The sequence below is a fragment of the Engystomops pustulosus genome, chromosome 5, assembly GCF_040894005.1.
Source record: "Engystomops pustulosus chromosome 5, aEngPut4.maternal, whole genome shotgun sequence".
Taxonomy (NCBI): Eukaryota; Metazoa; Chordata; class Amphibia; order Anura; family Leptodactylidae; genus Engystomops; species Engystomops pustulosus.
Genome location: NC_092415.1, coordinates 62,766,813 through 62,793,084, shown reverse-complemented (window position 1 = coordinate 62,793,084; position 26,272 = coordinate 62,766,813). Strand labels below are relative to the sequence as shown.

Here is a 26,272-nt window from a genome sequence, read left to right as displayed (position 1 = left end):
TTTTTTTTAGCAAATTACTACTCATGTGTTAAGATCTTAAGAGTTCGCACATTGCACAAAAGTAGCTATAAGTCTAATTTGCATGAGAATAACCTCATTCCAGTACAGGCTTCTTAGATTAATAAAATATAATGCTTTAAGTCTACACAATAACTTACACAGCAAAATTTACTTAACCCAATATATGCAGAGTAGGATATTTTTGGACAGCCAGCTGGTGTCTATATTTTATAAAGTATTATCATTAATTACATTTTTGACATCTGAAGTAGACACTTCTTAGGAAATAGAAACTGAAACATAAATCAAATTAGAAAAAAACAAGATTTTCTGAGCTCATAAAAAGTAGAGAAAAGTACCTAAATCTGTATTAGTTCTCTATATGATGCCACTAAAGCTCAAACATAAAAATTTTTTCCCAATTTACCGCCATTATTTTGTATAGCTCTGTACAGAACCTTTGCTTTGATGCTGCCAGAGATTCCTATGAGTGGGAAAGTGCAGATCTGTTAGTGACACAATGCTACCCTATTTTCTTACACCATTTCTTGCTTCCCTGCATTTTAAACAAAATTTATTTTATGTGGTAAAGGGGAAGAAACCATTGTTCAGGACACGATAAGCCACTGCTGACAGTAACTTTCACCTCTCCCACTTAACTACCCATGAACTGGCAATATATTGGAATTCAGTAATATAAAGATTTAATACTGCACATTTGCATTTTTGTTTCTGATACATTCATTATTTCAATTTCAAAATGCCACCATTAATAATAATGAACATTTTGTTTTCTCTAATACATATAGTACTGTATAGACCACCGATCCTCAGAGGGAAATCCCTTTAAACTCGTGCTTCTAAAACTAGAGGTTTTAGATAACAACCACTTTAGATCAATTTTTGCCAAATTTTGTGAAATGAAAGAGCAGGACAGATGACAACCAAAACCAAAAATAATTCCTCTGTGTTGGATTTATTTGGCTGTTGTGTGGTGCAGACATTGGCAAACTTGGAGAGTTATTCATGACAAATGGCACAAGTGCTCCACAAGAGATGCATCTGTCAACTGCTCGCAATCTATTATTTTACAAATATGAAATGTCTTTCGGAGCTTTAACCATATATATTGTATGGTATATTATATAAAAAAAAGCCTTACTGCATTAACCTGCATTATAAATATATGTTCAATTCTATTCATTTTTTTGGTAAAAAAACAAGGCTATCAGGGATTGTAGGCTAGTTTTCTGAAATAATCCCAATTCCTTGTGAGCCACCAAGTGGGTGTGGAGGGGCATGAAGGGGGATGTGGCCATCGGCAGAGTGGGCTTGAAGGGGGCGTTCCTGCCTCACACCTGTGCACTCCCTATAGCCCGTGGTCCTTCTAGCCTGGTTGCTGGAGGAGCTTCCTGATGTATCTGGCTTGCTGAAGGGGCGGGGCTTTCATCATACGCACAAAGCACTGGTGTATGATATATTTCCCTCATTGACTCTACTTTGTTCTTTCCTCTTCATTAGACAAATTAGGGGCCTTAATCCAATGTCCAAACAAGTTCTGCACAAGAACAGTGAAACAGGAAGAAAGTTCATTACTAGGCAGACTTGCAGGCATCTTAGTGCTGCTAGTATAAAGTAGCTAAAATTGCATATACAGATTTTAAATGTTTATTTCATTTATGGAGAAGTTGTAATATGGGTAATCAGAGGATTCTGAGTACTTATCTTTTGGATTACTGAATTCACAGCCCTACAACAACACTGTGATACTAACAGGTAAAGGGAAATCACTTTTTCATGTATTTATTTCCTGATTTGCCTTATTTTCCTATAATGGCGGCTGTCATTGGTATACAATTTCATAAGCAGCTTTACAGAAGTTTCTTGGTTGAAGACAGAAATAGATAGGAGGTAACTCATTAAAAGGATTAGCTTTTCTTCAAGTCAACAGGATCCCTCTGGTTCTGAATCCAATGGCTTTCCATTTTTAGATCTTTGTCTTTAAGATATACGCTATAATATACACATTACCATGGCACTCATGGGAATATTCTGGTTGGAAAGCGCTTCTCTTCATGTCATGCAGCAGCTAATTGCAGAGTGTTAATATAATTGTCATGGAAGATTCTATGAATGACTGTAATTGGGAGATGAAAATATTTCTGTATCATTTCTGTTATGACACCTTGTGACAGCTGAGATACAAACTGATGGAAAGAAAAATTCAAGATGCAGACAACATAACAAAAGTTGAGTGAAGAAAGCTTCAAAAAAAGAAGCAGACAAAATAAACTGACATGTAATCCTCTTCAACTTTTATTAATTACTTTTTGGCTTGCAAATGACATTGTCTGATCTTACACAAACAGAGCGCTGCAGTCAAATTTCCATGGTGACAAGCCTCAGCTAATACCCAGTCTTTTCCTTTGCCCGTAGCATAATTGCACACTACAAGTGAGATATAAACACCTCTATCAACATATGCAATATAATTATTTTCCTTGTTTAGTGAGTCAATACAAAAGAAATATTATGCCCATTTTAGTGCTTGCTTGTGTTGTCAGCAGATGTGACAAAGAAAATCGAAGCAGATGGGACACATCTGTTAATCATAAACATCCTTTCATTAGTGCCATCCTCACATTTATTTGGTGGCAAGTTTATTTTTTAGTGTATCAGCTAATGAGAACATTGGATTTACACTGCAGTCTGGATCGGTAATGCCACTATTTTACAACATGTTTGTTTATTCACTGCAGAGAAAATTGTGAAGCGACAAGTTTTTGTTACGGATATACCAGCTAAACATATTTTCTGAAATCAGGTAAGAAGTTGATGTTTAAGTTTCAATGGCAAAATCTCCAAGACAGCTTCTACATATGATTGGTCTGCTCTCTAAGTGAACAATTTTTAGAACAATGATTGGACAATAGTTCTGGACTTCCTATATGGTGACATGTGTTAGGCTACGTTCACATCTGGTTATTATTCTTCAATATAAGGATATGTGAGGCGGATTGATGATATATCTGAACAAAGAGCTAGACTGTATCCCAATGTATACACATGTATTCTTCTGTTTCTTACCCCCTTAAAGTGGGAAATGGAATGGACATCTGCAGCAGGCAGTGACTTACTAATGTCCATGTTCAGGGTTTTTCCCCAGTTATACAACTGTCCTTAAATGTCCCTATGCTCAGCGGAGATTGGAGATGGATGTAATACAGTTGCATCTGCCCCTGCATCCCACCCCAGACTATTACGGCCACTGATGAAAATATATGTCACGTGGCAGCTGCTGGATACAACATATGTCTAAGCAGACATAGGCAAGCAAATGCCTCCAACTTCATGTTATATGTGTATGGATAAGTTTAGCGTACATATGTTCACTGGAAGTGTGTTTGCAGGGAACTTTCCTGGCATATACACAGCATGTATACATAAAACGAGATGTGAATGTAGCCTTATAATTTTTTTATAGTTTCAGCTCATCATTTTGAACAATAAAAATAAATAAAAAAGGTCAGTAACTGATTAGTAATTTTTTACCATTTCCAGTCAATAGCTCATAAGCAGACACTCAGGGCAGACACCCAACAAAGAACAGTATTTGTAGTCTGTAGTCTTTCACTCACTTTCTCTTATATTTGTGCCTCCTTCCCCTTGACAGGGCAAATTAAAATGTTTGTCCAAGAAATTTTACAGAAATCAGTAGCCCAGCTAGAAATTGAGAAAAGGATAGGAGGCACTCGGAAGACTACATGCAGGGGCATAACTACAGGGGTAGCAGCCATAGCAGCTGCTATGGGGCCCATAGTGTCAGGGGCCCCAGGCAACTGGGGTATTGCATCTGAATATGCTATATGTGATGCGTATATATGCTCTAAATGTGTATGCATATATGATGTGTATATGTTGTATGGCTGTGTATATGATGCATATGGTTATATATATGCATATATATGCTGTATTTATATTTTTAAGGGGTAAATGGGGCCCCATTCAGAAGTCCACTATGGGGCCTTGCCTCTCCTAGTTACGCCACAATGACTGTAAGATCAGGCTACATGGAGATCAAATAGATCAAATATATAGCTTGATATAGCATTTAGAACATGTACTTTCCTGGTTTTCTTATACCTCAAAGACTTTTTAACAGCACAGGTGACCAAAACAATGATATATTATTTTGAGATAATAACATTTTAGAAATAAAGTACCTGAAGCCACAGTCTGTCACTTGGTGTGGTCTTTCCATTTGCCACACATGTGAAGGTTGCAGACTTTCCTGCATTAACATCCTCATTTTTTACCCGTATAAAGTGAGGCGTTTTACCTGAAAAACAACAGTAAAAGAACATTTACTGTAAAGTAAACCACAGTTAAAGCTAATTTGGCTAGTTGTTATGAAATTATCCTTAAAACAACATGTTGTGTTGCGTAAAAAAAAAGAAAAAAAATAAGACTGCAATTCAATTATTATGTGAATCACTAAGTTAGTATAGGCGCTATGCTATCCGTGTGTCTGCATTACAGCCATCTCAAGATGATATGTAGTAGATCCTGATGAAGTCATTGTCTCAAATGTTAAAACTTTTCATGGACACCTTTTAAATTGCAACTGCAAATTTGATTAAAAATGTTTCTATAGCTGCAATAATTAAAAAATTAACATTTTTCCAATAGGTACATTTATTACCTTACTTAGGCTTCTTCCCTTCTAATCTTTTGCTATCATCCTGTTTCAGATCTCTCCCGACTGCTTGGTATTTTGGTTGCTAAGAAGGATTCGGGACCATCCACTGAGCTATCTCTGGTCTCTGCTCAGTAAGTACAGGAAGCAGCTTTGTCATGTCTGCTCTGTGTACACTCTGCTCTCATGTTCCCACACAGTCCACCTTCTCCCCTGCTGCTGTCAGTTTAATAAAGAATCTATAATCATCCATAAGTCTGCACACTACCTAGGATGAACACTATTTACTTCTATGTATGCTTGTATATAATTTTTTTAAGGATATCTACCGCCAGGATGAAGGATTGTAAAGCAACCACACTGATATACTCGTGTGTGCCCACTCTGGCAGGATCTGCTCTTCTTTTAGCTTCTTAAGCCCCTGTTTTTATTTTTTTTGTACAAATTATATGAGCTTGAGGGGCTCCAGGCTCCATTGATATCTATGGAGCCTAGAGCCCCTCAGGCTCATTTGCATAATTTTAAAAAACGTTTTAAATCCGAAAAGAAGAGCAGTTCCTGCCAGAGGGGTTACATATACTGTATGTCAGTTTGCTTGGTTTACAATCCTTGATCCATGTGGTAGAGGTCCTTTAAGACAAATATTGCCTTAATGCTTCCTCTATTTACTTCATGGTGATTCCTTTTAATTTTTTATGCTGGTATAATGAGTTAGCTATCATATACTGTTAAGAAAACAAGTTAGATTTCAATATTGGACTATTGTCGGGATATGCTTTTAAAATATGTTTGCAGTATTAAACGTCTGTGTCTTGGGCAACAAGGGTAAGAATAATAACAAATTCTGTCATCATGCCTGATCTGGATATGGCATTGACTTATTACCCTCTTTCCTATGAAACAACAATGAAAATCTGGCTGGGAGGATGTGCTGGTGGCTGGTTATGATGGTTCACATTCTATTATCTTCTATCCAGAAACATTTGTTTGTGGATATCTTCCAGTGTCTGTTCAAAGTTTACACTGATTACTAACAAAGAAGTTGCCAAAGTCATTTAGCACAACTCAGGCTAAAGGCAAATTCTACATGTTTATCCGGACAAAACTGAAGCCTTTAATCTCTTACATTGTTAATTTACAAAAGATTATTCACATACTGGAATAAAAGAAAACCTTGGTAGTAACATTGCTAATGTAATATTTTCATTGTATTTCTGTATTTGGGATTCTAATATAATCTATTGTATTCAACAAATCTGACTACCTATCTACTGTAATGGGAATGCCAATTCTGATCAAAAAGGTCTTAAAAAGTAACTAACCATTAACAAAATTCCATAAATCAATAGTGAAGATGATAAAAGTATAAATACATTTTATTAAAGAAACATGTTCCATCTTTTTAAACTACCTTTCTCCTAATTTAAGAAGTTTGTGTAAATCAGCTTTCTGTCTTTTATCAAGAGAAATAGTCTCTAGGTATGGAAAGAGTTAATCTTTAGACTTCCCCCTTATAGCTATGCTTTGTAGGGGAACTCAGATACATTGCTCACTACAAGAGAAATAAGAGCAAAAAAGGAACAGAACAGCTGTTTTACTTAAAGGACATCTACCACCAGGATCAGGGATTGTAAACGGAGCACACTGACATACTCTGCTCTTCTTTAAGCTTGCTATGCCCTTGTTTTTAAGAAAATAATCATTTGAATGAGCCTGAGGGACTCCAGGCTCCATTAAGACCTATAGAGCCTGGAGTCCCTCAGGCTCATTTGCATAATTTTGTGTTGCATAAAAAGCTAAAAGAATTGCACATCCTACCAGAGGAGCACACCCTAGTATGTCAATGTGCATGGTTTACTATTATTGTTCCTGGTGGTAGATGTCTTTTTATGAAGTATATAATAAAGTTTATTATTTTCACCTGCTCTATTCATTTCTAGTAGTAGGTTAGTAATGATTGAAGGTTTTCACTGCTCATTTCATTATAAGGGTGCATATCTTTTCAATAATGATACAAATAAAACTCACCACAAGGGTGCCTTAGGACCTTAACTTCATCTATAGCTATGTATCCATGCTGCTCAAAGGTAATCACTTCAAAATAAACCTGTAAAACAAAAAAGGGATAAATGCATCAGTCTTTTATCATTGTGCAAACATGCAAAATATAGTTAGAGAATATTTGGGTATAAGCAGTAGATTTTAAGGGGTTGTCCACTACTATTAAACTTTACCAGGGTCACCCATATAGTACTATAATCTTGGTAAAGTTGGTGTAAAGCAGCTGTGACTGCCACATGATATGACCCTCCAACAGCAGGACATAGTATTTCCTGTGACGTCCCATGTCCTGCTGGCTTCTAGCAGATGGAATAGTGGGTGCAGACATTACTGTATACACACCCCATCATCATAACCACTCCCATAACTGAGGTTGGAGAGGTGTGCCAAGAGCATCTAGTAAAGATTAGTGGCAAAAATGCTTTAACATAATGGTCCACATTTTTCAAAAACGGTCCAAACTGTACTATGTGCAATTTGCCTGTGTATAGTGCAGAGTGCACCAGAATCAGGATTTCTGGATCACGTTCTGCATGAATCTGGCGCTCCCTGCTCCGCTCCGACAGAGTGCACCAACTTTTTTTGATGCACTTTTAACATGAGGTATGCGACACTGCATGATAAATGTGGTGCACGGCACGACTGAGCACCAGAAGGCCCCTTTCGGTCCAGAATTTTGTGTTGGGTCAGGTATAGTGCAGCCCCGACACAAATGAGTTGCGTGCGACACATGTGGCGCAGACACTTCTTAAATACATGTGCAAGCAGCTTGCACATAAAAGAACGTGTAAAGTCCGACAGAAAACTGGGGCGGGGGTTGTAGTAAATGTGACCTAAAGTCTTCTCTGGGATGAAAATGCCTACAAGACATACTATGAATTTGCTGTTGAGATAGCTGCTGGATGCACATGTTATCTAATGTATATATGTTCAGATTTAAGTAATTCAGTTTCTTACTTACATTGTCACAATAATAGTTCTATTACTATCCATTATTTCTAGGTCCCTGTCTATTAGGATGTTACAGCATTTGCCAGTTATGTGTAACCATATCATCCATACAGTAATGAAGATGAACATCTAAAAATGGACATGGGATTTCTGTCTCCTGGACAAGAATTTATGGTTTATAAATACAAAAATATTCAGAAAGATAGCTCTATTTTTATTAATTTTTTGTTTAGTAAAGGCCTTTATAATGTAATACTAATAAACAATAAGAAGGGAGTGCCCTAGTTAACTATCAAAGCATTAACACCAATCAGCTGTCACCACAGGGGTCTTACAATCACCCCTGTGACAGTGTAATGGGGAAAGCTAGCAGAATAGATAAGCGTTCTGCTCTGTTTGTCTTTAAAATAAAAAAAAAAGTAAAACCCCTTCACATGTTTGCCAAGTATCTACTAATGAAAGCCCAGGGAGAAGTGACTGATGTCTGGGGACTTCACTGGAAGGAGAAACTGTTTGTACAGATGCATCAATATCATGTCGGTTCTGGAGAGCACAATGTGAGAAGGTCCCAGTGCTACTCCCGTAGGTTTATCAATATCTGGAATATTTAATGTTCCATCTGCCTCTATGCAGATATGCCTCAGTTGTCTAACAAAGATCAATGACATGAGTTGTAGCATCAGTATCAGAGATTACTCTCTATGACAAGCTGCTGGTCCTTCCACTATTATAAATCTGACAAGAACTACTACTGCACATACAGAGGTGCGAGCTATAGGGTTCATTCACACGTGGTATGCCCACCCTGCGGGCATACCGCCGTGTGCTGGAGAGGAGGAGGAGGTGACCCCTCCTCCTTCCATAGAGAATAGCGGCGCACGGCCGCACACACGCCGAAAGATAGAGCAAGCTCTATCTTTTTGCGGTGTGCGGGCCGGATCGGTGCCACACATGTGTGGCACCGTATCTGTGCCGCGCCGCTATTGCCGTCTATGGGGACATACATGCGGCCGCAAATTTGCAGCCGCATGTACGGCCCCGCAGACGGCAGTGTGAATGAGCCCAACCTGTAATATTGCAAGTCATAAACTGTACTGTGATGTAATGCCACAAACTTATACCCAATCAAAAACAAAAGTCATCGGGAGAACAAGGGGCCGAAAATACACTGAAAAGTCACAATGTAGTCCGAACAAGGCCGAGGCACAAGCAGGAATAGGCACTTGCCTAAGGCGGGATGTGACATTAAAAATTGCAATAAAGAACATCTTTTTACACTTTTATTCCAAGTGGAATAGCATCCTTTACAGCCTAAACTGAGTGATCAAACATAAAGCCGAAATAGGCAAGGTGCAATATGCCTGTTAAGTGTGCAGGGTGCACCAGATTCATGAATTGGGGCACACGTTCTTTATGAATCTCATGCTCCCTTCACTCCTCTTACAGAGAGCAGCAACTTTGTTTCGGTGCACCTTTAACATGGGATGCGCAACACAATTCTGTCAGACACTGCATGATAAATGTTGCGCACGGTCCGACCGTTCACCGGAACGCCCCTTTTAGTGCTGAATTTTGTGTTGCGACGGGTGTAGTGCAGTTGCGACACAAATGTGTCATGGACACTTTCTAAATACATTTGCAAGCAGTTTGCACTGAAAAGAATGTGCAAAGTCATACCGGTAACTGGTGCAGGCGCATTAACAAATCTGGGCCCATGAGTGGCGGGTGTTTGTTTTCTGAGATCTCCACTGGTCTTGAGAAAGAAGGAATGAAGGGACTGCAGCGTTGTGTTAGAACTACGGTATATCCGCTTTATACAGCCCCTTCGGTCTTCAACTTTGGTGTTACAGTTGCCATCTGTTACAGAAGCTGTAGTCACAAACAGACCACCGAACCTATTGGGAATATTTATCAGGACCTCTGAGCCACCTCACGCTGGAAGTGGGCTGGTACGGGGCGTTCCTGTCCTCGCGGTGGCACACCCGCTGCTGCCGGCGACTTTCCACATTTTCTACGCCAGGACCTGCAGAAGCCTTTTAATGTATGCCACTGCAAAAGTGCAGCGGCGGGGCAATCATACATCAACGTACGAGCGCCGGCGTATGATAAATATTCCCCTATGATTCTATTTTCAAAGGCTTAACATGTTTGTTTGAAGCAGGTCTTCGAATATTGCATTCTACAAATATTTTTCCATTTTTACCATTTGCATACATTATTACAGTACATACCAAAAATGATGATGTAACTAATAAATATTTGTTATAATTGAATACAATGTAATGGGCAAGAACATTTGTCAGCCAGTAAATAAAATGTGAAGTGCTCACACAGAATATAGAGTTTTGAGTTCTAGACTATATTAAATTGATGGTGGATGCAAATGTTTGCAGTACCCCCAGCTTAGATCCCATTTTGAGTGCTTACACATTAAAGACATCATGAAAGAAATATGACAGTCATTAGAGTGGCATTTTAATGCAGTTATACTAAAACAAAGCTGACACTTCCAATATATCTCTGGAGAGAAAATGTGTGACTTACTCCAGTGCTGTGTTCTCCATCATTTATGCTCCATCTCTTGTCTAGCTTGCCAAATGATATTTTTATTCTATCCTCATCCCTGCACCTTTTATCATACCAGCCTTGACTTCAGCAGGTACAAAAAGGAAAGAAAATTCCTTTGTAGAGAGGTAGAAAATTAAGAAACAGAAATATTTATTTTTAACGTATTTTTATTTTCTTTATTTAACTTCAAAATATTTAGTTTTTTTCTCTGCACCTGTGTGACCATGGTCAGATTTCTGTCCAGTAGAAATAAACAATGAAGGACAATTTTATAGAAGGACAACAAGCAGAGATCTAGAAAACTGCGAGGAAGTCATATAGAAAGTATATTGGAAAATGTTATTATTTTTCATCATACAAACAATAACATTAATATGCCAAAGTGAGAATCACCCTTTAAGTAGGGTTTTGTCTGGAGTTTTTTGTGCCAAAAATTTTGCAAATTTTAGAGTTGAAATGATAAATGTCATTTGCGACATTTAGCACATCTGGAATTGAAGATAAATGTGTCTTACTGACGATAAACAAATGCCCGGTGTAAATTTCAAAATGTCCCCAAAAAGGTGCAAAAATTGCAATGCGCCAAAAAAGACAGAAAAAACAGGAAGAAAAAGAATTGATGATATGAAAAAACCCTAACTGGCTATGCTACTTCAGTACTAATCCAGTTTTGTGACCATTCTCTAATTAGACCTAATATACATGATTGTGATATCAGCCAAGTTATCAGGGCTCCTTTGTCTGCAGCTATGCAGAACAATATTAAAGGATCTCTCTACTCTACTCTACTATTGTCTTATAATAGAAACTTAAAAAACGAGGAATAAAAAAAAGTTATTTAATACCTGAAGAAAAAAACAAATAAAAACATAATATAAACATTAATTTCTAAAAAGCTATGGTGTGTCTCACAAGGGCATTCAACCTTTAACCTGGCTCTGGATGTGCTCAAGTAATACTTATTCCATTATTTATCACAAATTCACATATAATATCAGTTCAACCACAGTGTGAAAGTGGTGCTTGACTTCCCCAGCAGTTGGCTAGGTTGAACGCCTCTTTGAGAGATGCTTTACATGAGGTTATTCATCAGATATGTGCCAAACAGGAAGCCGTGAATCAACGTACCACAGCAATGATCCTCCCTGCATCACTGAAGAGCAAAATTAGCTTTCATCCTCACAACTTTCCCCAGCTGTTTGTGCTGGACTTGCTGTACATTATCATAACCCATCCAACCAGGAGCCCAAAGACAGCATGTCACTGTTCAAGAGTAATGGGAATATTGTTCCCTCTCAAAAAGATGGAATACGTTTCCTGCCCAAAGAAATAAACACTTGCCGCAAAGTATGGAGTTCCCTCAAAAATCAATATACATGGGTCAATCCATCCAATGTGACAGCGGCTGATCCATCCAATGTGACATCAAATATAATGCTTTGGTTTCAGTTCATATCTTCCTTGAAAGCCTCAATAAAGAAGCAAATATGGTTCAGTAATAACTTAATTTTCAATTCCACATTTTACTACATTTGCTTATCATGCATCAGCACAGATTCACATGGGCAGCTAAAGACAATACCATTTCTTTCTTGGTGAGGGACACTGTATTTACCCCTCTCTATCATAGTATATATAAGGCTGGAAGGAGACGCAAGTCCATCAAGTCCAACCTTTAAGAATTAAATAAATGTTTTATCCCCATAACCCGTGATATTTTTTCTCTCCAGAAAGTCATCCAGGCCTCTCTTGAACATGTACATAGAGTCGGCCATAACAACCTCCTGCGGCAGAGAGTTCCACAGTCTCACTGCTCGCACAGTAAAGAACCTTTGTCTATGTTGATGGTAAAATCGCCTCTCCTCTAGGCGTAGAGGATGCCCCCTTGTCCTGGTCACAGGCCTAGGTATAAAAAGATCTTTGGAGAGATCCTTGTACTGTCCGTTCAGGTATTTGTACATTGTAATGAGGTCTCACCTCAGTTGTCTTTTTTCTAAACTGAATAATCCCAAATTTTTTAGTCTGTCAGTGTATTCTAGTTCCCCCATTCCCCTAATAATCCTGGTTGCTCTCCTCTGCACCCGTTCCAGCTCTACTATATCCTTTTTATACACTGGTGCCCAAAACTGTACACAATATTCCATGTGTGGTCTGACCAGGGATTTGTATAAGGGCAAAACTATGTCTTTATCATGAGAATCTATTCCTCTCTTGATACATCCCATTATTTTATTTGCTTTAGCAGCAGCCGCCTGGCTCTGGTCACAAAAATTAAGTTTACCATCCACCAATACCCCCAAGTCCTTTTCAGTTTCAGTTTTACTAAGTAATTGACCGTTTAGAACATAATTATACTTTTTGTTTCCATGGCGCAAGTGCATAACTTTACATTTATCTACATTAAACCTCATCAACCATTTCTCTGCCCACTCCTCAAGCTTCCACAAATCCCTCTGTAATGCAAAACTATCGACCTCAGTATTTATTACTTTACACAGCTTAGTATCATCTGCAAATATTGAAACTTGGCTGTGTAAACCCACTACAAGGTCATTAATAAAAATATTAAAAAGAAGTGGCCCCAATACTGACCCCTGTGGCACTCCACTGGTAACATCAACCCAATCTGAGAATGTGCCATTAATGACCACCCTCTGTTTTCTATCACTAAGCCAATTACTTACCCAAATACACAGATTTTCTCCTATTCCCAGCAGTCTCATTTTATATACCAACCTTTTATGTGGCACGGTGTCAAATGCCTTTGAAAAGTCCAAATATACAATATCTACAGCGTCCCCCAGATCCAGTCTTGAACTTACCTCCTCGTAGAAATCAATCAGATTAGTCTGACAGGACCGATCTCTCATAAACCCATGCTGACGCTGGGTTATAAGGTTGTGCTCAGTGAGATACTCCAGGATAGCATCTCTAATAAACCCCTCAAATATTTTCCCCACCACAGCAGTTAGACTCACGGGTCTGTAGTTTCCAGGATCGCTATTTGATCCTTTTTTGTATATTGGTACCACATTTGCTATGCGCCATTCCTGTGGAACATAACCAGTCCTCAGTGAATCTTCAAATATTAAAAATAACGGTTTGTCTATCACCGTACATAATTCATGCAGAACCCGGGGGTGTATGCCATCTGGCCCAGGTGATTTATCTATCTTAGTGGTTGCGAGGCGGCGCCGTACCTCTTCCTGGGTTAAACTGTTGACATTATAAAAAGAATTAACATTATTCCTCATTGTGTCTTCCACCAGGGGATTTTCCCGGGTAAAGACAGTTGAGAAGGCGACATTCAGTAGATTGGCCCTTTCCTCATCTCCTTCCACCATGACCCCCATGTTATTTCTAAGGGCACCCACACTCTCTGTTTTTAGTTTCTTATCATTTATATACTTGAAAAATAATTTGGGATTATTTTTGCTCTCCCTGGCAATATTTCTTTCAGTCTCTATTTTTGCGGCCTTTACCTGCTTTTTACAGGATTTATTTTTCTCTCTATAATCCTGTAATGCCTCATCGCTACCTTCACGTTTTAGCACCTTAAACGCTTTATCTTTCTCGCTTATTGCTTTCCTTACAAGACTAGTTAGCCACATAGGCTTTTTCTTGTTCCTTTTATGCTTTTTTCCATAAGGTATGTGTTTCTCACAGGACTTTTTCAGAATATATGAGAAAAAGTCCCATTTTCCTAAATAATCTAATTCAGGAAGTCTGAGCTGTTAGATCCCTCATGAGTTGTCTTTTTCACCAGATATAGTTTGTAATATTATTTTGTGCCCCCCCCCCCCCCCCATTGTGGAGGTTATAGGATGGTCTTATTGTTTGATGAAGGGAGTGTCCCCAAAACATGTGATATACTCAGATCTTCCTACAGTTGGATAAACAGTATATGTATCAGAAAGCAGACCCAAGATACAGGTCCAGATGCTGTATTCTGCTGAGAAGGTTGTGGTAAACTGCTAAGAGGTGTAAATGTTTCAATGCAGGGCAAAGACTGTATAACAATCCTTCTGCTAAACAACCCAAAAAAGTATTTTAACTATTAAAAACTAGTATTTTTAAGTGGTTTCCTGGCCTATACATAGTCAAAACCCTCATTATCAGATTGGTTGGGGGACAAAGTCCAGCACTTCCACAGACCAGCAGCACCAAGTATCTAATAAACAGAAAATGCAACAGAAAGCAGAGAGCGCCATTCTCTGTGTAGTGATCGAAGTAGGTTACTGCAGATCACCTCATATTCATTTTAACATGTTGAAAGCTACAGGGATTTGGTTCACTCCTACAAACCATGTCTGTAGATAAGCTCTTAATGTTTGCTATGGAGGTATGAGTGCCACTCGGGAGGTACCCCTAGCTGTTGTGGGTGGTCTATCCATTTTATACTCCAATTATTGATAATCAACCTGTTCTCTGGGTTTATATGTTACTTTTTTCAAACTTGTTGAGGTGAAGATAGGATGGGGTTCTTTAGTTAGCTTATGAGTCCTTTGTGCCAGAAGCTTTGTTCCCTTTCTTATACCCCTCACTTATTGAAGAGAGTGCATGAGAGAGCTGCAATGATTCGATTCAACCACTACACTAAGAATGGAGCTGATTTCAGGGATGCTGATTTTGGACCTCAAACAATATTACAGGCGTTCCCCTACTAAAGAACACCTAACTTACATACGACCCCTAGTTACAAACGGACCTCTGGATGTTGGTAATTTACTGTACTTTAGCCTTAGGCTACATTTTGACTGGGGTTACATTAGTAAAGTATACGGTTCCGACTTACATACAAACTCAACTTAAGAACAAACCTACAGAACCTATCCTGTACGTAACCCGGGGACTGCCTGTATATTGATAAGCTAAAAATGCCTTTAAGGTTTTATTCAAATGGGGGATAACAAAAAGTGCATAATTCAATTTATTAAAATGGGAGGCCTAATAAGTGTTTTCCCACTAGTGACCTAGTGGCCATAACCTATCTTCAAGTGGATTCTGTGCAGGGACTCTTTCTGATGAATAGAGGCTAAAAATCCACTTTCAAAATCTGCTACAAAATGTTTCCTCTTTGTGTGAACATTTGTGCACATTTTCTTTTATTCTATTTAAACGAAACCTTCAATAAACTTTCTTTTGTACAGAACACAATTTACATTTGTCTATACCGTCAAAATTCTCCCATGTTGAATTGGGTATAAAAAAAGTTATTTCACATCATACGCTGTATGAGAAGGAACCTTTTGCATAAGTGGTCAGCAGCCCCCGATGCTTATGCAGTGTATAGAAGAAACCAATGCATAGGGGGTAAACAGCCACACACCGGGGGTTATGTATCGTAGGTCTTGTCTGGCTTTTTTTTAGCATTGAGCTTTTTTGTGACTTTTCACTGCTAAAAAGTTGCATAGGACTATTTATGCCTCTTTACTGTTCTGATGTAAACATGGAACTACTTCTAGTGCAACGCCGTGCAAAGCCACATTTATGACTTTTTCAAAAGTTGCCAAAAAAGGTGTATAGTCACTCCAGTGCTCTGTTGGGACCTTTTATACATTTTGTAACTTTTTGGGGAATAAAATTCTAGCCAGCAATCAGAGCATAAGAACATTTATTAACCCATTCATGACTGCCATACATTCTATTTGCACATTTTTTCAGTACATGAACGTCCAAACAGTGAGCAGCTTCAAACAGCTATATCTCCTGAGCCCTGGCATCTAAAAACACAATACTGGTGACATATTAAACATACATATATATATATATATATATATATATATATATATATATATATATATATATATATATATATTCAATATGATATGCAGGTAGTGTATGGATGCTTCATATAACCAAAGATATCCACTCTTAAAATTGTAGGAAAAAATTGATTTTAATATACAGCTTTCTATTTCTCAGTTGTCCAATTGTTACTAAAAGAGTGGATATATCTGGTTCTGTGAAGCATTCTCCTCTTTAATATGACACCAGAATTATTTTCTAGGAACCAGGGTTCAGGAGATATAGGCGTTTGAAGTGTGCCCCCTCCAGCCTGTTAGTATAAGGGAGAGTATAGAAGGAGCTGTAGGAGAGAATTAGCTTACAGTTACAGTACATGCACACTCTGCATCTGTAGCTGACCCTGGGAAAGATTGACGGAACGATACTGTACATTTATACCATATTTTTGTAAAAGTTTATTCAGTTTTACTAATTCTTAAAGGAAATCAACCACCAGGATCAAGGATTGTAAACCAAGCACACTTACATGCTGCTGTGTGACCCCTCTGGCAGAATCTGCTCTACTTTGAGCTTCCTATGCTCTTGTTTTTAAGAACAAAAAGCTTTTAAAATGTATGCAAATGAGCTTTAGGGACTCCAGGCTCCATTAACACCAATGGAGCCCCTCAGGCTCATTTGCATAATTTTAAAAGCTTTTTGGTAAAAAACAGGCAATGGAAAGCTAAAAGAAGAGTAGATTCTCCCAAGAGGTCGGCACACAACAACAGATAAGTGTGCTTGGTTTACAAGCCTTGATCCTGGTGGTAAATGTCCTTTAAAAACACTTTAATTGGAAAAATGACAAAAAAATACATCTTTTTTTACATTTGTTGTCATTCAGCGGATAATTTTATAAAGAAACAAAAAGGAATTTACAAAACTATCTTAGTCTCACATGTCATGAAACAAAATAAGCAAAAAATGTTTTGATATGTAAAGCGTTTCCAAAGAGATCACTATTTAAAGAAGCGCATAACAGAACTGCAAAAATTGACCTGGACATCAATGACCATCGGCCGCGAAGAGGTTAATGAACCAAAGCCACCTTAATTAATCTGACAGGCAGCGGAGCTCCAAATTTAGACACAGAACTGTCCAAAGGAGCCTCCTAATGATAAATCCTATTTTTAATTCCCAAAGCTACTGTACAACTGAGACATTTTCAGTGGAGAGAGACCTGCTGGTGGTTACACAGGTTCCCTGTAATTTGGACTGTGAACATTCTGCTACTTCAGCATCAACTAACTTACATCAGGTAGAAATTATAGTTTGCAATATTTCATTTAGCAAAGCAACAAATATTTACAAGAAGCTCAATTATGTTTCTATGATTTATAATCAAGATGATGACAAACATAAACTCCTCTCGTTTCATGGCTGCATTTGTCGCTGCCATACAGCAGTGAAGGGATAGACGCTACTCTCACTTTATGTGAAAGGAAATTATATTACGGTGGTCAAATAAAAGTTGGCATTAATTAGATACTGAGCTTGTGCCTAATCACTGGATAATTTCCATCTTAAATTGCTGCGGATGATAATTATCTGGCAAATTGTTGTGTTCTCAGAACGGTCGTGTATATGGTACATGGAGGAGCGGCGCCAGTGATTACTGTGATGGTGATGGGCGTAAAGTTCACACCGGCTTCTATCTTAATTATATGTTCAAGAGCATTTAAATGTAAAGGACATTCATCACCTCCCACAGCCACAATATCTATTGTCATCTCTCCTTGTTACAGAAAACATCATACACTTTCTTTAAAGGGCGACTTGTGCTCAGATATGTAAAGTAATTCAATTATAACAGGAAAATGTGAGGGGGATTTGGTTCTTCTAAAATAAAAATCCAAGTTTGTCATGGCAGTAAATTCAGTAAAGGATTTCAAATGCTAATATGCTAAAGCAGTGATGGCGAACCTTTTAGAGACTGAGTGCCCAAACTACAACAAAGACCCGCTTATTTATCGCAAAGTGCCAACGCAGAAATTTAATTTTGTGATTTATACTCCCTGCTCAGTCACAATTTTCATTGATACCAGCTCCCTGAGGACATCAATAAAGCAGAAAATAGTCCCAGGTACAGCTGTTACTTTAAAGTAGCTCTGTGCACAGCAAGTTCTGGGCTGTCTGGGACTGCAGGAAGATACCTGGAGTCCTCTCTGAGGATTGCCTGAGTGCCCACAGAAAGGGCTCTGAGTGCCACCTCTGGCACCAGTGCCATAGGTTCGCCATCACTGTGCTAAAGGCTATGACAAAGATGCAATGTTGTCTGTTTTATGTAATAACTAGAGTTTGTGCTCATGGGTTAGTTCTATAGATAGTCCTTATAAATGTATAACTTCTGTAATGCAGAGCAACTGAAAAGCAGGAGAATTCTGACTTCAAACAGGGTGAAGATGCTGGTTTAAAGGGAATGTGTCACAATTTTCTATTTTGTTAAATGTAGGTTTCTTTTGACTGTCTATGATTATGGGGGTTTCCAATTTTGCCTAAGCCAGTGGCTCTTACCCTTGTTCGAGGTACCGAACCCAGCAGTTTCATATGCACATTCACCCTTCTTTAGTCAAAAACGTGTGTGCCTCCATGGCGGAGGCTTTGCCGAACCCTATGAGAACGACACACCAAAACCCCATTAAGAACCACTGGCCTAAGCTCTAACAGCATTTGATAATAAACTTTACAGCGGCCTCATCACCATAGGCAGCAATGGACTGGATTGTTTTTCAGACATACCCTGCAGGCACAGGGTGTAGATAACCAATGGCACCATCTATTGACTGTGGATTAGCAGACCTCTATTATTGGGATTAACGGGCAGATTGAAAATCACAGAATATAATACTAAGATTAAGTATATGTGACATGGAAAATGTTTGTAAAATTTCTAAAAAGTATGTTTAGCACTTGGTGATACCTTTTAGGATACATTCACACAAACGTATGCCCGACAGGCTGCAGCCAGAAGGGCATGCATTCATCACAATGGAGAAGAGGAGTGGTCACCCATAGCGGTGCACGGTGCCATAACAAGGGGAAAGATAGAACAAGTCCTATCTATGCTCTTATGCAGCACCGTATCACTCTGTGCGCAAATTGACGGTCTATGGGGGACATATGTACGGCCACAAGCTTGCAGCTGTAGATACGTCCCCCTACAGTCATGTGAATGTAGCCTAAGAGTCCTACTTCTGTCCTACAGGGGGCATCTATGTTCTGGATTTGTGCTGTAATCCTTCTTGGAAGAACCTACAGATCCTACTTCAGAGTAGGGAATGATATCAGTTTACTTATAACCATCTTATAATGATTTATCTGTACATAATACAGTTGACAGATTACTATGTATAAGGTTCCCATACAATCATTTGCTTTGTATTTTTGCTCATGTAATTCTTAAGGTTCACAAGTTGACTATCATACCTGGTAGAAATTGGGCCAGAAGGTGCTTATTGCCAGTTCTGCTCGGTTCCACGTTCCTGTTGCTGGTCCTGATATATTCCAGATTGAGCTCCCCTTTTCCCCATTGTTTACAGTCACATAAATGTTCATAGATCCGGGTAGAGCTCCACTCTTGCTCGACACAAAGTAATGAAAGTCAATGCAGTGTGTGTCATTCTCTTTTAATTGCGGTAAGAGCAGGACAGCTTTCTGCCCGATGCGTCTTCCAGTTGTATTAACCATCATAAAGGAACCTGAAACATAAAAGAATAAGTGTAAAATGTATCAATGCAAATCAGATAATAAATATCTTTGTATAGATGTAATGCATTGACTAGTGCTATTTCTTAACTTGTGTACAATACCATAACCTGCGTATCATACCACAACCTGCGTATCATAACATAACCTGTGTATCATACCACAACCTGCGTATCATACCACAACCTGCGTATCATACCATAACCTGTGCACCATACCATAACCTGTGTACCATACCATAACCTGTGTACCATACCATAACCTGTGTACCATACCATAACCTGTGTATTATACCATAACCTGTCCACCATACCATAACCTGTGTATCATACCATAACCTGTCCACCATACCATAACCTGTGTATCATACCATAACCTGCCTATCATACCAAAACCTGCGTATTATACCATAACCTGCACACCATACCATAACCTGTGTACCATACCATATCCTGCGTATCATACCATAACCTGTGCACTATACCATAACCTGTGTATCATACCATAACCTGCAAACCATACTATAACCTGTGGACCATGCCATAACCTGTGGACCATACCATAACCTGTGGACCATACCATAACCTGTGGACCATACCATAACCTGTGTATTATACCATAACCTGTGTATTATACCATAACCTGTGTATCATATCATAACCTGTGTATTATACCATATCCTGCGTATCATATCATAACCTGTCCACCATACCATAACCTGTGTATCATACCATAACCTGCAAACCATACTATAACCTGTGGACCATGCCATAACCTGTGGACCATACCATAACCTGTGGACCATACCATAACCTGTGGACCATACCATAACCTGTGTATTATACCATAAGCTGTGTATTATACCATAACCTGTGTATTATACCATAACCTGTGTATCATATCATAACCTGTCCACCATACCATAACCTGTGTATCATACCACAACCTGCCTATCATACCAAAACCTGCATATTATACCATAACCTGCACACCATACCATAACCTGTGTACCATACCATATCCTGCGTATCATACCATAACCTGTGCACTATACCATAACCTGTGTATCATACCATAACCTGCAAACCATACTATAACCTGTGGACCATACCATAACCTGATGACCATACCATAACCTGTGTATCATACCATAACCTGTGGACCATACCATAACCTGTGGACCATACCATAACCTGTGGACCATACCATAACATGTATATTATACCATAACCTGCGTATCATACCATAACCTGTGTAGCATACATGCTGCTTGCTGCTTTTTTGTTCCATTAGGGCACAGATGTAATTACTAAGTACAACTTAGCTACATACATACAGGGGGTCCGAGGTAGTCAGAAACTTATTTCCACTGTAGCTCTGCTGCTCTGATTGGCTGCTGTAATAATTATAAGTCTATAGTGAGTGAGTGCAAGGAGATCTGATCTATATTATAGCAAGGAAATGATTATAAAGTAATTACTATTCTGCTAGAAATGGAAAGAAGACTATCAAGTACCTGAGTTGGTTGGGAGATACACAGCTATTTCTGTAACTCCCATAGAGGTAAAGAGGAATGAACAGAAACAGCACAGAACAGCCCTATAGAGCCGTAACCGCTGGCTCAGATGGAGGTATCCCTTTAAAGGTATGCCAACTCCAAAGAAAAAAATTATATTTCACTCAAAAGACTAAAACCAATTTTTTCGGTAATCCTGTGCACTCTCTCATAGCCATTCCCAAGCCCGCTGACCTTTGCCTGTGAAGACTTAGCACAGTAGGCATGCAAATGCAAATATACCATGAACACAGACATATTTTTAGAAAATTGAAGCATTTCAGAATCCCAAAGTAAATGGCGATAAAATATAAGCCCAGTATACTGTTATCTTTCATTATAGCTCTAAACCTCTGAGCTTGTCAGACCTATTAAATGTACAGAGCGTGGATTTTCAAACTTTGGGACGGAAAATGAAGACTGTAATAAAAATAATGCATTGCATTTTCAGAACAAATGCTTCAGATGGATTAATTTTCTAAATGCCTCTAGCAGCAGGAATAAAAGCTTTTTGTTTTGTAAGAAACAAAGTATTTGCAGACTACTGTAGACCATATTAAATCCTTACATTAGAAAATAGAGGGAAAGGGGTGTAGTGAACAATATGCTAAGTACTTCTAAATACGAAGCATATTCCCTAAAAAGCTTCCTATACTAAATGCACGCTGTTTTCTATTATTTTAGCCATCTGTAATATACACATTGTAATATATGAAAAAACAACAGCATACTTAGATCCATCAGTCTGATCTGCATGAGGTCACCAGTCACGTTTCAGAAATTCTGCTATTACATTATTGGTATTTGGCCATTGTTAAGACAATATCAACAAGACAACACTGAGATTTAAGAAAAAAAATTATTATTAAAGCTGGTCATACACAAAAAAAAAAAAACTCGAAAAAAACACAAAACTGGCAGTGATCTCCTCCATAAACATGTATCAATGGAATGATGTAGAGTACATGTTTATTTAAATAAACAAAGAGAGACAAGCTGTAGGCAGTGGAAAGACCGGCTTAACACAGATGCTCCACTGACAGGTTCAATAAAAATAAGTTTATAAATCACTAAAAATGCCCATAAGCCCCAAAACATATAAAGAGACATAGAACGCTCAAAAAAAGTCTAAATCATAACACAAACCCCACATATATAGTATCACCGCGTCCGTAACAATCCGTAGAATAAAATGAAATAACTATTGAACCCATACAATGAATGCCGTGAAAAAAAACTTTAAAAACCCCCCAAAAATTATGATTTTTACCTATTGAATCCCACTAAAAATGCAATAAAAAGTGATCAACAAAACATATGTACTCCAGAATACAAAGTACAACATGTCCCACAGCAAACAAGCCATCAACCAGCTCTGTAGCCAAAAAAGTAAAAATGTTATGTCACTTGGAAGATGGCGATGCACAAATGATAGATTTTCCCCCACATTAGGTTTTTATTTGGCAAATTTAGTAAAACATAAGAAAAAATATTCATGTCTGGTATCCGAGTAATCATATCGACCCATAGAATAAAGATAACATGATTATTAGGATATACGGTGAACACGAAAAAATTAAATAGTAAAAAATCCAGTACAGAATTGATGCTTTTCTACTAGTGATCTCAAAAAAAAGTTCCTAAATTTTCAACAATAGGGGATACCAACCCCAAAATGGTAAAACTGGAAAAAGCATCTCATCCCGCAAAAAGAATGCCATCACATGGCCCAAATAACGGAAAAGCGAAAATTTTGAAGCCTACAAAAGGAGGCAATGAGGAAACTAAAATCCTGGCACTCCTTCCCTTCTGCGCCTCGCTGTGCGCTTATAAAACAAGTAATGGCCACATGTGGGGGTCTATGTACTTGGGAGAAATTACATAACAAATTGTATGGTGGGTTTTATCTTTTTATCTTTTGGAAATGTGTAAATTTTAGGGCTAAATGAACGTATAACCGACAAAATTTCTACATTTCACCTTCATTTTGATTCAATTACTATGAAGATCTCAAGGGGTTAATTTTTCTAAAAGATGTTTCTGATAGTTTGCGGGGTGCAGATTTGAAAATGGGTTGATTATATAGGGTTTTTTAATGCTAAATATGTAAAATTTCATTTAAAACAGTATTTATCCCCAAAATAATCAATTCTGAAAATACGTAAAATCGATAATCTATTTGTAAGCCGCGTGACATCATAAAGGTATGACGATTAAAAAACAAAAAAGGGCTGCAGTTTTAAAGGGGCACAAGGACTGTTGTACCCAAAATGACTAGAACTGCAAGACTGACATTGAAGGTGCTGCTTGATTTAATGTCTATGGCACTTACGGAGAAAGCTGAATGTGGTGCTGAACTATCACCCCCCACCCCCCCTTTATGTACAGCAGCAGAGAGGTGATGTTCATTGCTAAACAATTCATACTTTAAGCTTTAGCCTTTGGGTCTTAAACACAATTGGCTTTTTTCAAGAAAAAAAATTATTTTGGTACACTTTTATTAATTTTGCATGAAAGCCGGTGCCGATGAACCAAAATCACATGAAACCACAGTTCCCTGCTAAATCCCTGTCACAGCGGTCCAAATCATCAAAATGTTGGGAAGTTCGACGGAAATGCGATCTGCGGACCCTTAGTAAATAAGCCCCACTGTCTTGTTCAAAGATATATGAACATGAGCCCCAATGACACTCCTGGGACTTTGGGCATAGGAGACTATAGTCCAGGTGATGCTTGTATGTAACTGTGACCATTGGTTGACCTTAGTTTTAACCCTTCCCCTTCCTACATTTAACCTGGCACTGTAGCGTGAAGTTAGGAAGCGGTAGGTGAAATGCTTGTTAGCGTGTGGCCGGCATATTGTTGATTTTGCAGGATTACATTATCCATTCCACTTGTGTATTAGTCAATACCTGGCATATTATTAGATAGAAGCAGTTTGTGAAGTTGCCTGGGGAGTGTGCAGAGTGCGCCAGATCAATCAAAACTGGCGCATTGTCTTCATTAATCTGGTGCCCCCTGCACTGCTCCGGAAGTGTGCACCATTTTGTGGTGCATTTTGTTCATGCTGCAGAATTGTGGTAAAGACAGAATTGTGATGCAGGTCAGTAATAAATGTGACATAAACTCAGACTACAAACTTACACATATTTTATCTGTTTCCATGTTCTTTTCAGTGCAAAGTCAGACAGAAAACTAGGGCAAACACTTTGGTAAATGTGGACCAATCATTTGCTGCATTATAATGATCTTTGCTCGGGCTTAGTTATTATTGCATAAAGTCATGTGGTACGATAACCGTGTCCTAAAGTTGTATTAATTGTTACATTGTGTAATGGTTGATGACTTAACTATGGACAAGGTTTAGTGGATCTTATTCATTTATTTATTTTTTGATACATTGGCATTTGATGTGTAACTTATATTTTATTAATGTTATTGAGCGCTATTAATCTATAGTTTGTAACCTATCAGCCTAGTCCATGAATCCCGTAACAATTTGGCCAGTAGCCTCCTTTTTTTAATATGTAAAATATATGTTTTTTCACACTTAGCTTCTTTAGATAACTCCAGATACACCCTTCAGTATATAAAAATAGTACAAAATTCCCTTCATAGCTATTTAATGCATATTTTTGGCAGTTTATACTTCAAAATAAAAAAATCAGTATATTGTTAAAGTGAATGTGAATAAGTCAAAACCTTATGAACCCTATAAATTGGCCATCTGGTTACATCTCTGTAATGGAACACGCACCTTTGTCATTAGACTGTGTTTTTTTCGGACTTACCAGAACGCTATATTCATTCGGTATTCAGATCATGCTTAATTTGCTTCTTAAATAGTTACTATGTACTCCTTACAGCTCTGTAAATGGCACCTATAAATGTGTTATTAATATTAACAGACAGACCACTCACTATCTGCACAGCTCAATCTTCCACAGAATGTACAGTGAAGGGGGCCTGTGCCAAATGTTTAGATTTATTTCCATAAACCCCTCCAGCTATTTGTACTTTTCTGTATATCGAAAAGAACTGCAACTTAGAAAACGCTTGTTCTCAATTTCATCATAAATGACCTATAGGCCAAGGTCCCTGAGCCCTGCTATCTCAGATTTTGATTACACTTTTGAATAACTTGCCATATCCATTAGCCAGGTCTAATACATATTTTCGATAGATTTGATTTTGCCTTGTGAAGACCAGCATGCGATGGCTTGCAGGGAATTTGCATAAACAGATAATGCCATAAACAAATGTATTTTCGAGGCTTTTACACAGTGAACACAGCGTTCATCAATCACAGCAATACAAATACAAATGGGTTTGCCCTTTCTTAATGGTGTGAAGTCTATCTCTATCAATCCAATGCACTCGTCAGACATCCAATCGGCATTAATGAAGGCTGAGAACACTATCGGAGTCCATGGAAGACAATCACATGTCTTCCACAGTTACACAATCTGTCAATCATTACAGACATGACTGACATGTCACATCAGTAAATAGATAAGGAGCCAATGACACAGGTAAAAGAAAGACAAGCGGTAGATTCTCAGGGAAGCCCATAGATCATGACTTCATGAGATAATTGACTTGAAAAGGTCCTGCATTTTGTTCGAGGTATAATGACACCAATCTCCACATAGCAGAAACTTTATAACTTAGAGAATGATATTCTTTCATCTGAATACAAATCTCTGTTAAGGGTTGAGCGATGTGAATCCAGAAGACCTAAAAGCTGGATGTATTCGCCAAACACAACCACATCAGAGCTAGTCATATGCACTGAGAAGTGAGAATGTGGTAAATTTAATAAAATTTACTGTATGCTTTACAGTGAGATCTACCATTTGTTGTTCTGCATTGTGAACCAAAGATACCTTGAGAATGCCATAGCGACATCGATGCAGAAACATATCTTGTTTATTCCTTGAACTGAGTCGTTT

The 26,272-nt window shown here is 38.2% G+C and overlaps 1 protein-coding gene across 7 annotated transcripts in view; it reads right to left on the bottom strand.

Moving 5' to 3' along the window:
• Positions 1-26,272, bottom strand: part of PTPRM (protein tyrosine phosphatase receptor type M) — a 490,017-nt gene that overhangs the window by 316,478 nt on the left and 147,267 nt on the right. For all 7 annotated transcript variants that reach the window (XM_072152202.1, XM_072152207.1, XM_072152203.1 and 4 more), the window contains exons 3-5: positions 19,487-19,758; positions 6,725-6,803; positions 4,224-4,339 (exon numbers count right to left, since the gene is read on the bottom strand). In XM_072152202.1, the coding sequence (XP_072008303.1) occupies positions 4,224-4,339; positions 6,725-6,803; positions 19,487-19,758 (467 nt within the window). The remainder of the gene's footprint in view (positions 1-4,223; positions 4,340-6,724; positions 6,804-19,486; positions 19,759-26,272) is intronic.